The 12,282-nt window shown below is 42.2% G+C and overlaps 1 protein-coding gene across 1 annotated transcript in view; it reads left to right on the forward strand.

The window, feature by feature from the left end:
* Positions 1-12,282, forward strand: part of SKAP2 (src kinase associated phosphoprotein 2) — a 487,916-nt gene that overhangs the window by 302,082 nt on the left and 173,552 nt on the right. Inside the window, exons 7-8 of the mRNA XM_085631645.1 lie at positions 5,438-5,562; positions 6,771-6,834. Of these exons, the coding sequence (XP_085487771.1) occupies positions 5,438-5,562; positions 6,771-6,834 (189 nt within the window). The remainder of the gene's footprint in view (positions 1-5,437; positions 5,563-6,770; positions 6,835-12,282) is intronic.

Consider the following 12,282-nt stretch of genomic DNA (forward strand, 5'->3'; position numbering starts at 1 on the left):
AGAACAACATTTACTGGGATATTTGCACCAAGGCCACCTCTATATTAGTCTACAGCGATGTCCGGTAAGTGACTGTGGTTGCTGAGGAGAGTCTGCAAACGATTTTGCAACAATTGAAGAAGGTGTTTCAGGATCATCCTGCGCATGATAATGGGGTTCAGTCTGTTTCAAAGGCTATGCAGAAATCTATGAAGGCAAGTGGAACTGTTCATAAAGCATTTCTGTTTGTACAGCCCTCAGGCCAACAGGTTGGTTGAAAGAGTGAACAAGGTGCTTGGTGGAAGTGAACAGACGAGTATTTCTTGAGGCTGAAAATGTACACAGTGTTTCGGCGAAACATTTTGGAGTTATAACTGTATGGTTCAGAGTGCCCCAGGGCTTTGCCATTTGAACTGCTCTGAAAGAGGGTGCATGCTTCCCTGCTGAAACCTGAATGCTTGAAGGATGTGGAAATATGACATGTCAAGACAACATATATTCTGGGTTGCAGCATTCAATATCAGCGTGCAGCAGGGTTTGAAAAAGTGGTTTAGGATGTGCAGAAATATGTCAATGAAATGTCAGTCAATATCCGTACTGGGTTGAGAATGCACAGACCTGCTGTCCGGGTTCAAGGACTTTGGAAAGTCTTACCGGGAGTTTCTGCAGAGACGCCCAGGAACTGATGATAATTCCTCGACTTCCCCCAATCACCACCCAAGCATATCAGACTCTATACTACGGGGATGACCAGGGAAAGAGGGGAAACAAAACAAGGGAAGAAACAAGGGGACGAGCTCCAGACGCAGTCTCTATCTTCGATCTTTGCACGTTGGAGTGGCTAAAATAAAGAAGGAGTGGTTAGCTGACACAGAAGGAAGCGACTTCCTATCCCCCTCTCCCAGACCTGTACTATACCTTATATTTCCCTCCCTCTAGTCTTGAACAGCAGTGAAACGAGACAGAGATGTTCCAGAAGCTGTAAAAGCAAGGAGAGTGCCCTAAGGACATGTATATATCAACCCAGCAGAGAGCACTCTACTACTCACTAACTTAATGTAAGTGTAAGCTCACCTAGATTTCCTCCTCTATTGCGTGGAACTGTTCACTCAGGGATGTGTCGGGTCACAGACAAAACCTTCTGACAGGTGAGTGGGGCTATACAGTGCAGGAAGTAAATAAAGAAAAAAGCGACCTTAACTTGTTACCGGAGATCAGGAGAGTGAGTTCATTCCGGTGTAATCACAGTTGAGTCGCTGTGAGAAGACGCTGTATTTGGAGGCTGATGGGAATCCAAGATGCAGCAGAAGGAACGAGGCAAAGCGACCTTAACTTGTTACCGGAGATCAGAAGAATGAGTTCATTCCGGCGTATATACAGTGGGGTCGTGGTGAGGAGTCACAAGGCAGAATACCGGATGACTACGAGGCTTTGGGAAGCAAGGAAACCATTCGTGCCGTACTACGTGGAGAACCCCAGCCTGACCTACCACTCGGGACGCTGAGTTCACACCCAGGGGAACGCAGATCCAGGCGGCAGATAAAGACCCTCTCCCACGGTACTGAACACTACAACGGAATCCTTACCTCGTGAAAGAGAATTTGCCACGGAACTAACCATTCCAGGATATTCAGGATACTGGACGACCGGGACGGCTGTCACGGGAGATGAAAGAACTTTGAACACGGAGATTCCAAACGGGATGCAGGAAAGCTTCGGAACTTGGGGCTTGAGTAACAAACGAACGCAAAGCGCTACTTCCGGGGGAAGCCAGGCTTTTGTTACTGCCTGACTTCTCCGCGCATGCGTGTTGTCAAGGCGCCATCTTTGGATTGGCGCTACGGCAATCCTGACACCTGCTTGGGTTAAGAAAGGCTTGTCCCAGTGTACTAAATCACATCTAGTAGCCGTTCCTGAGAACCCAGTCAGGGTAGGAAATGATGGATGATGGAACAAGATTCACTTTGTGTGTGTTGGCTAGTTGGGACATGGTGTTGGTGATTGCAGTGTAGCAAGTGGTGTTAGTGGTGATCATGGTGGGAATGGTAATGTTGGTGACGGCTTGAGACTGCCTCATAGTAGATTGCAAGGCCCTTCTCAGAGTGAAGTATGTATTGGAGTTTCGGTGAACAGCGATGTTTGTGAAGAGTTAGCAGAGGCCAGCAATGTCCTAAAAGCAAATGGGTTATCAAACAATCCATACCTTTCAACGATTATGTGTTGGAGTAGTTCTTTTTCCTCTGTGGGGAACTATGTAGCTTTCTGCTTTATTCTTCATCACATGCTAGTTCGTTGTTCCAGGCCTCATGATTTATTTTATTTTTTGCAGTTTTATATAGCGCTAACTCGACCTGCAGGTATTAGAGCACTTTACATGAGTACAAGTTATAACTGGTGCTCATAATGTATTACCCAAGGTCAGTTTTTTCAAGGCACGGGGGCTTTAAGTGGCTTGCTCGGAATCAAAGGATGTTGAGTCGACCCCAAGACTCGAACCCGGTTCCAAAGTTCAAATATCAGCAGCATCCTCTCTTCCACTTAATCACATGATTTGTGTTCTTGCTCTGTCAATCATCTCAGACCACTAACCCTGTGCCATTTGCCTAGTCAGTGCTCAGACCTCACCCTCTGAATGGTGGCTCTATGTGACTAGAATATTTGAGTCCTCCTACTTTAAAACTTACAATGTAGTACAAAGGAGCACAGAAAACGCCTGCCTTACCTCCTCCCATCCCATCCGTACCCCGCAAACTGTTCTCGCCCTTGTACAGTCAGTCTGATGTAAAAATGACTCAAGCCGGAGTTGATCAAGTGGGCCAAGCAGCCTGGAAGCAAAGATGTAAGAAGGCAAAGCTTGATGTCATCAACGGACAGGTCACTTGTGTGGCAACATTCTTCATCATTAAAACTTATGTATAGTTCTTAAATTGCCTGTATATGTAGCACTTCTGTACATCAACGTTATTACGATTGTATATTTTTTTATTATTTGCAGAAAACCCCTGACGAAGGGCCGCCAAAGGCCCGAAATGCATTGGGCGAATCAAATCACATGGAAATTCTGATATTTGTATATCATGTAAACATTATTGTGAATTGTAAATTTTGATTAAATCAATCACTGTGTAAAATCAACAGAGCGATGTAAATTATGATTTAGCCACATTGATATGAAATTGTTTGAAACTCAATAAGTAATACAGAACTTTTCAGCTGAGGCTGGTGGGTACGTTGCTCCGAAGCAAGGCGAAGTACTTGCATTACCAAACACTGAATCTTAGGGTCTGTTCAGACAGACAGCCCAAATTTCGGAAGCACCCCTTCCTTTTATGATTTCCTAAAAAATTTCAAATAGATTCTTAAAAAATAGAGTGCCTTTCTTCCCATTACAATTATAGAAACATTCTTCATCATGCCTACAGGATTTTTATCACTGTTACTGGTTTCATTAGACAGGATTGTACTTCAAATGGACTTCTCTTAGACCATGATGAAACTAAATTGACTCCAAAAAATAGCTCTGACTCATCAGGGGAATGATTAACGGGAAAGTTTTGACAAAACAAGTAACCTATAAAAGGCATATTAGTGTCAAGGTGGAAATGCACTGTTTAATACCATCTGTATAACAAATAATTGGCAACTTAAAAGAAACTAGCATTGGCAAAGCCAATACGTCTCGGCAATGCCTGTGCTTATAATTGGCCTTGCCAATGTCAATGTCTTTTAGTCTAGTTGTCTAGCTGCCCATCTGCTGTTCAGCGTTGCTGAAAGTTACTGAAAGCCCAGAATCACAGGATGTTGAGCCGACGCCGACGCCGAGGCTCTTCGCCTCCCATGGTGAGTTTACTGTCCTGCCCCTCCTAACACAAAAAAGTGCTTTGACATGTCCTGTGCTGGCCGCATCATAGTGCTTTTTTCAGTGACTTTCAGCCATGCTGAACAGCAGATGTGCTGGTAGACATCATGGCTAAAAGGCCTTCCCATTGACAAGGCCAATAGCTCGGGCATTACCGAGATCTATTGGCTTTGTCAATGCTGGTTTAGTGTTGGCAGGGTCTTGCTGAACAAATGTGGAAGTAACAGTGAGAAGCAATTGAGGAGCTTTGAAGTGAAACAAGGATGTGGCGTAACGGCCAGAGCTGCTGACAATTTGGGATTCTGGGTAAATCACTTACACTTCCCCCCTGCACATGAAAATAAATGTGTTATTGTATAATGTAACTGGTCAGCACTGAAAGCACTCCAATATCAATGGCTGGTGCTAGTTCTATAACAAGGTGGAGGACGGAACAAGCGCTCAAACACCATTGGATCGTGCAAATAAAAAAGCAGCAGGGACAAGGGAGGTAGTGGGGGTATGCATCAAGCAATGAAGGGGGGAGATGGGCAAGCAAGACTGGAAAAAACCTAAATTGAAGCAGGATCAGACACCAAAAAGAATGTTTCATTGTGTAATGTAACTGGTGAGCACTTAAAGCACTCCAATACCATCCGCTTGTGTTTGCGCTATAGCAAAAAGGACAACAAAGCAAGTGCTCCAGTACCATTAGATCATACAAAAAAAAACAAGCGCTGTTCATGTTTTAACAACTTTTTAAGAAATGCATTTGTTTATCTGCACATCCATGTATTTTAGTGGTATGTGTGTATGTGTACAAGGGTGATGGCCTGAAAATACAAGTACTCCTGTGGAATGCCTGAAAACAAAGAAAAGAAATAGCTCTGCAAACTGGGAGCAGTGTAAGGAGACATGTACTTGGTCCATGCACTATGGGAGGGACAAACACAAGAAAAATGCATGGCGCCCTCATGCCACGACGAATGGCATCAAAGAAAATTAGAGCAATGCTGAAGTTTACCAACAGTAGGAGATGTGCGGCCTGTAAGCCAACAGAAAAAACACAGTACGTCTCTTTGAAACAGTGCATGCGCTGTCTAGCCGAGATCTAAAAAATGTTCAATTCCCAGTTTTTGTTGAAACAAACTGAAAAAGGCTGTTCATCCATATTTTTAGGCAAGGTAGTCCTAGAAGCCAGTTGCTATCCGTTCTCATATTTTATGATGTCATCAGACCTCTTGTAAAGCCCAATAGCCCTGTTCGTCATGTGCCCATCTCTGCGCCTATGATTTATTCCCTCCAGGTATCTTGTGAGATTCTGTCTCGTTCAGGCTGCATAACTGCACAACGGGGCCTAATGGGGAAGTAATGAATTTGATGGAGGGCATTTTTGCAGGCCTATAAATCAAGGAGCGAACACCTCTCTGCATGGCTTAATGTCTATGAATCATTACAAACACTTCTTCTAGAATCATCTGTTGTCCTAGGGCGAAAGAGGCGGCAGATGGGCTCCTGAAACCCTAAACACCTAACAAATATGTTGTCCGTTCAAGATTTCTGGGCACTGTGTTCGTTGCTCCATATTTGTTTCCATAACCTCTGCCTTGGTATTTGCAGACAAACAGCAGAAAGGCGAATTTGCTGTCGATGGATATACAGTCAAAATGAACAACACCCTTCGGAAAGATGGCAAGAAAGACTGCTGTTTTGAGGTCTCAGCTCCTGATAAGCGCATCTACCAGGTGAGGCGCTTGATTGCCTGTAATATTACATGACAGCGCAATTACCATGCCGACATCAGTGACATGAACGTTCAGGTCTTAATAGAGTTATTATAACACGTCTTGCGCAACAGTGGCAGGCGAACGACGCGGCTGTTCAATTATGGCTTCCCTTTGATAATCTGGAGAAATAAAATATTGATGTCAGTAAACATCAATGTTTTTAAAAAGGATGCTGGAATGCCATATCTATGGGGGATCGGCTGAGCTCCCCCAACCTTTTTATTTTTTGGAATCAATTCCCCATTATGCTCTTATCCCACAATCTTGCCCCACTTCCCTTGATATCCAAACCTTACAAATGCATTTTTAGATGCATCCCTTCCCCACCTCACTTACACTTTTATTATCATGAACGCTTATGCCCCCGTATTTCCATAGCCCTCAAGCCCCACTGACATAACTTTAAAAAAAAATGCAATTTTCTATTTTTTTTGTTTTTACCATATTAAGCCATTTTAAGAGCTTACATTTTTTTTAACAATTTGAAAAAACCCATCCCTTGGTATAGCTCTTCAAAATCGGTGTACTCTTTTCAGTGCTTTTTTCCCGCTTGACTATTACTGTTTATCAAAATTATGTCCTTTGAAACGTGAACATGAAGTTGTAAAACTTTTGTCAAAAGGAGCTTTCATTTTATCAATACATAGAGTTGTGCTTCGTTCTAAGGGAGCAGTTCGCAGATCAGCTGCGCCACTCGAGGCTCTATCAGGGAGGCATCAGTAGAAAATGGAAGTTTAATACATTCTAAATATCTGAGATTGCAGCTGAAAGCCAGTTAATTAAGCTGTCAGGTTGTGCGTGGGGGAATGTGACAAGAACATTTTTAAGAACCTGCACCAGGCAGTCTCAAGAAATTCATGGGTGTCTTTTAATTGTCAAGGGCAAATTTTGATCATCAGTTCTGGCTTTGACATTGATGAAGAGGAGCAGGGTTGGTTTCTGCACAGCTGCCAGCTGCTGATCAGAGTTCCAAATCCATCATCCTCTGCTTCAATTACGTAAATTTGTCAAAATTAGCTGCACATTATAGGAAGCACCCTTGCAAGAAAGGTAGCGGGAGACATGCATGGAATCGCTAATGGTTTCGGCGAGAGGTGACGGCGATGCTGCATTCTTCTTTACCCTCTTTTTGTGGTTTTTTTTAACAATTGTTCTGTTTTTGAAAGTTTGCAGCTGCAACTCCAAAGGAAGCAGATGAATGGGTGCAAGAGATAGACTTTGTGGTTAAAGGTAAGGGCACATTAAAAAAAAATATTTAGAGAATTTTCTGTCAACTTCTGTTTTGTTTCACTTCACTGCTGCAACTAAGTTAGGACTTCCTTTAATGGCCAGAATTTAATGCGTAGGCTTGTCCGCCGCTTTAAACTTGACAAGGCCAACTCTGCTATTGATCTTTCTAAGGGTGATATAGTTTGTAGCCTTAAAGTTTTTTACATAGTGTTTGGCATTACTGCTGCCTCTTTGGTTGTCTATATTTAAACACACACAACATAACCTACCTTATTATTTTGAGGATTAGCCATTGACAGGAAAAAGCCTTTACAACACGGGCAGAGCCACGCGTGCTGTTTCCATGCAACCGCAATCATACTTGCCTTAACCATGCATATGCCTTAACCAGGCAAATGCGTCGTTAAGGCAGTGCGCGGTCTGGGTGCCTGGATGGGCGGGCACACGAAGAGGAAGGATTAGGAGAGAACGCGGACTGGTACGTGGGACTGGGGCCGGGTTTTGGTGGGTAGTATTAGGGGTGGGGGTAGTTTTTAGGGCTCGGGGGGGGGGGGCAGTGTTGTTTATAGGGCAGGAGGCCAAGTTTTAGGGCTCAGGGCAGGGAGGGGTCGGGGTAGTTTTCGGTTTTAGGGCTGGGGAGGTCGGGTTGTTTATAGGGCAGGGGCCAGAGTTTTAGGTCTACGAGTGTGGGGGGGGGGGGGGGTTGAGGGAATTTTAGGTTTTAGGGAAGGGGAAATTTTTAGGGCGCAAGTTGTTTATAGGGCAGGGGCTAAGGTTTTTAGGGCTCAGGGTGGGGGTGTAGAGGTAGTTTAAGGTTTTAGAGGTGGGGTCGTTTTTAGGGCTCAGGAGGGGATCTGTTTGCTTATAAGGTAGGGGCCAGGACTTCAGAGCAGAGGGACTGGGGTGTCATCTTCACCTCACCTCCCTTTACCAATCATGCCTTTACCACGAAATTGGTAAAGGCATGCGTGGTAAAGGAATGCGTTGTTCAGATGCATCCGTCGTTAGGGCTGCGTTCTAAAGGCACGCATGGTTTAGCCATGCGTGCCTCTGTCATGCAACTACCATTGACTGAAATGAAGTGTGTGTTTACTATTCTAAGTACACACACACACACACACCTTCATTTAAATCTTTATTTTATATTCTAGAGCTTGTCGAACACTCTTAGGGATAGATAAGCCACAATATATCTTTAAATACATGGTAAAAAGAAACCTGCATAGGAGATCTTACGTTGGAAACAGCTCAAGAATAAGAGAAGTCGATTATCCAACACCACTGTGTACCTAAGATGTCCAGTGCTGTAAAAGCGTGCTTGCTGTTCTTTTTAAAGAACTAATCGATGGAGGGAGCAAACCGTACCTTGTTGCAGAGACAATGACGCACCTAATCTATACAGGTTAACTGTAATGTATGCAAATACCACTTGTCAAACGATATTTTAACTTGTACCTTCTTCCATCAGTGTAAAATATGTTTTAATAGCTGTTGTTCTTTAAGACCAATAAGGTTCATAGCGTGTTTATGTGGAATTCCTTTTGCCCTTTGTTGTTCCATACCAGAGACTGTGAACAAGAAAGGCAAATATTAAATCTCATTCTATATCTTTAAAAATCTCAAAAATAATTACAAGAAACATATAAGGAAAAGATGATGTGATGGGCAGTAGAACATATATTTCCTTCATCTCCTGTCCTACCAACCAAACCCTAGAGCCATCTGTCTATTGAGATCAGCCCAGAGTCTGAAGTCACCATCGGTCTATTAAGCAGAGTTATATAATATGGGTCCTATTAAAAACCCTTTTATCCACCTAATTGGTACATTTCCTAAAAGGTTTTCTTGACATTTAAATATACAAAGAGCTTGATGGGTATTCAATGAGGAGCAATTGTTGCACTTGTAAGTCATGTTTACATATGTGTGATACTGTTGACCAGACACCTCAAGATGCAAAAGTAGAATAACTTTAGCAATGTAAATAATAAATGTACTGGTATTGGTCCATTGTACGGTTTAGCCTCACATTACTAGTACTCTGTGTAATCGAGATATCGCTGTAGTCTCAGTAGTGTCCTGTAGTTCTTTTTAGTGCACCATCACCTATCTAATAGCCCTTATAATCATTCAAGTATTTCCATTACCAAACATGTTGAGTAAGCAGGGCATTTATGGTGAGTGGCTCTTACTGCAGTAGCACTTCCTCATTTAGAACAAGCATAGTCAAGTCTGGACTAAGCTTGCCTATCTTTCTTTTACTCGGCAAGTGCTATCAACAGTAAATTCCAGCACTGATTATTATGTGTTCTATTCTCATCTTTCTGTGCCTAATTGGTACTTGAGTGAACAAGTGGAGTGATGGGTTGGCTCTGCAGGAGGAGGATTGTATGAACGTCTCACACTGAAAACTGGGCCGGTGACAGATTGTCGTAGATGAAGCACCATGTTGGTCCTGTCTTAGACTTCTGCGGCTGCATCCTGTAGAGTTCCATTTTGATCCCAAAAAGTTTGCTTGTGCTAATGACTACCACTCTACTTGGGTGGTATAGGGATGGATTAAGGCTGCCATCTTGGGGTGGTCTGCTATCTACAATAATAAGCAGATTGCCACCTATGGCATTTGATTTTTACCACAGCTGTGCATCCTCTCCATTCGTGTTCTCCACAAGGAGAAAACCTGTTATGGGTCTCCTCTCCTATCATTCACTTCAAACAGATGTTATTATGCCTGAGTGAACCCTCATCTCTTACAGTTGGATGGGCATTACAGCTCGAGCAGTGGATACATGAGAGCAGTGTTCTCACAATTGGAGTGGTGCTTGATATCATAGAATTACCCACAACTCATGATATGCAGTCTTTCAAAAAGAAATATACATATAAAGCTAATACCCGAATGCTGATTTTTACCTCCTTGAAAGATTCTACTTTGCCCTCTATAGGCACTGCTTATCTTTTTAATCTGAATGCTTGATTGGGGAGATAGTTGGCAGCCAGACTCTCACTGAGAACATCACTCTTATAAGTTATGTCTTCTTTGGGGCCATTTCACACCACCATCAGCTGATGTCTGAGTAACTGTACAATCCTTTAACCTGTATCATCTGCACCACACAGTTTCCTTCCTCTGAACAACACCCTAAAAGATTCATCAACCTTAGGAACCAAAAGGTTAAAGTAGGGAGAAAAGGCTCATCCATCTTGCTTTATGGCTATAAAACACTGTTTCAATCACCTTAAATAATGAACAACACAAAAGAAATGGCAAATAACAGTATCACCCCACAATGACACAATTGTTTCAAGTTTTTTGGGAGGCATGTAAAGTAAATGTTAGACCCATACTAATGAAACAGCTGTCGAACAATAGCGATTGAAACTCTCTGTAGTGAATTTAACACAAACCAGAGTTTTACTTAGAAAACTATGAACACTTTGAATACCGAACAAATGTAGAAAAAATAAGACTTTAGTAATTGAATAGGTGTGCTGAAAAGTTTGATATTAATTAATGCATACTAGAGCAATTTAGTAAAATCATCCAAATGAGAGATGAAATCAGCACAAGAAGGGTTCAGAGAGAAGAATGTGCTCCATCAGTAGATATTCTCCATAGGAGACTCTCACAAGTAGAAAGGAGAAATGATTGCAGAAGCACAATCATTGTCCCATATCAACTACAGCGAACATTACAGATACGTTGGTGGCAAAATACCTTCAGGCTTCAAACACATTATACAGAAACAACTTTTACACTCCTCCTAACCAGTCATGTGACTCAAACCTCTGTTTTGCTGGTTCAGACAAGGCATTACAGTTGAAAACAAGAACATAACCCCATGTGGAGTTTATGTTCTTAGAAGTTTGTCTATTGCACACTCAACTCCAACACCACATAACCCAAAGTAGCACAACGGTATTGACACGCCACTTCTCAAGCCATGACAATACATTCATCTTTAATCTGAGCATATTCACCTTGATTGGTTATTAAGTCATTCCTACTGCGAATTCCAGTGAGAATAACAACAACCAGAAATTAGGTCAGCACTACAATGGGCCAGAAGAAAAACAAGGTTAAGACCAAATGGTCACTCATAAAGCCTCAAACAAAAGTAACTTAAAATACACCTGATAATAGCAGGAACTTCTTTCAGGTTCAGTAGCACAACAAATTTAGCTGCAGTAACTCGCAGTCACGGGTGAGGTTGTAGTTCACAAGACCAATTGCCTCATAGAAACTTTAGGGTTATCACTACCCCTTTAAACACCAATAGCACCAAAGGGGTTTTAAAACAATGAATGCTGGCCAACAGATAGCATTGTAACATGCCATAAAACCTTAAACCAGCTCTTCTGGCAGCAGTCAGCTGTTAAGGTCACCACTTCTTTGGCCATCGGATCTTAAATTTTCCACTCATGTCAGAGCTTGAAACATCCTGTCCAGCAAGCAGTGAGAGCCTGCAGCAGGCCCTCCAGCTCAGTGAGATCTTGAGGCATCTTCCTCTGTTAGTAGGTACACATGTGAACAGCTGCTCCTGACAAATGGGAGTCTTTCAGTCTTAATCCTGGCATGTCTGTTGGAATTCAGCAATTATGTCTATTTTCTTTGTTGGAAACTTTTTGTGAAGTTGATGCAGGCTTCACTGTTGTGCCTATCCAAAATACTTTGACTTATGGTCCATTGCACAATTCGGTGCAGCTCTGTCATGACAAAGTCAATGCACAAACATAGGACCATGTGGTTTTGATGGAAAAGCCTTCTGTGTGTCGGTCACCTCAACTGAGGGGTTTCTTGGAGACGGTGTCAGCACATTGACATTGATTCCAACCTTGGGTCATCTGCTCCTTCTGAAAGTGGAATATTAAAGCAGATGTTCCCGAAGTGAAAACCTTTGCTGAAGAAGACACCAGTGCCAGCAAGCAGACCTTCAAGCAGCAATTTAAATTACAAGTGAAATATTGTAGAAACCTGTCCTGTCATTGGTCAGAATTCACACAAGCTGCTTCCACCATCTGCTAAATTTTTTAAAACTACATTATATTATATGTATTTTAGAAATTGTTTATTTTTTCAACGCAATAACAAAACCTTGTAAACATTATATGAATGAAGTGCTCAACCTAAATGATTGGAAGTGTCAGGAGAGGTTGGTGCTTCTCAAGAAGGGGTGCTAAGGTATTACTGTACAAGGTCAAGTAATGAGATGTTTTTAATAATTTAGTATGTGAAGTCCTGTAAAGACCTAGTTCATGATTAGACGTAAACAACTTTAAATGCTGTTTGTATGCAGAATACTTTCTGTTTGGAAAATAAGACAAGGTAAGTAATTTAAACAATACAGATGTTTAAGTGAACACTCCTGTCAGCAATCAGATATATTTAGTCTTACATTTTGGGTTTAGGGTAAACCATTCCCTCCAATTTTAAGGCAAAACGTTCTT

This window comes from Triturus cristatus, chromosome 10 (genome assembly GCF_964204655.1).
Source record: "Triturus cristatus chromosome 10, aTriCri1.1, whole genome shotgun sequence".
Taxonomy (NCBI): domain Eukaryota; kingdom Metazoa; phylum Chordata; class Amphibia; order Caudata; family Salamandridae; genus Triturus; species Triturus cristatus.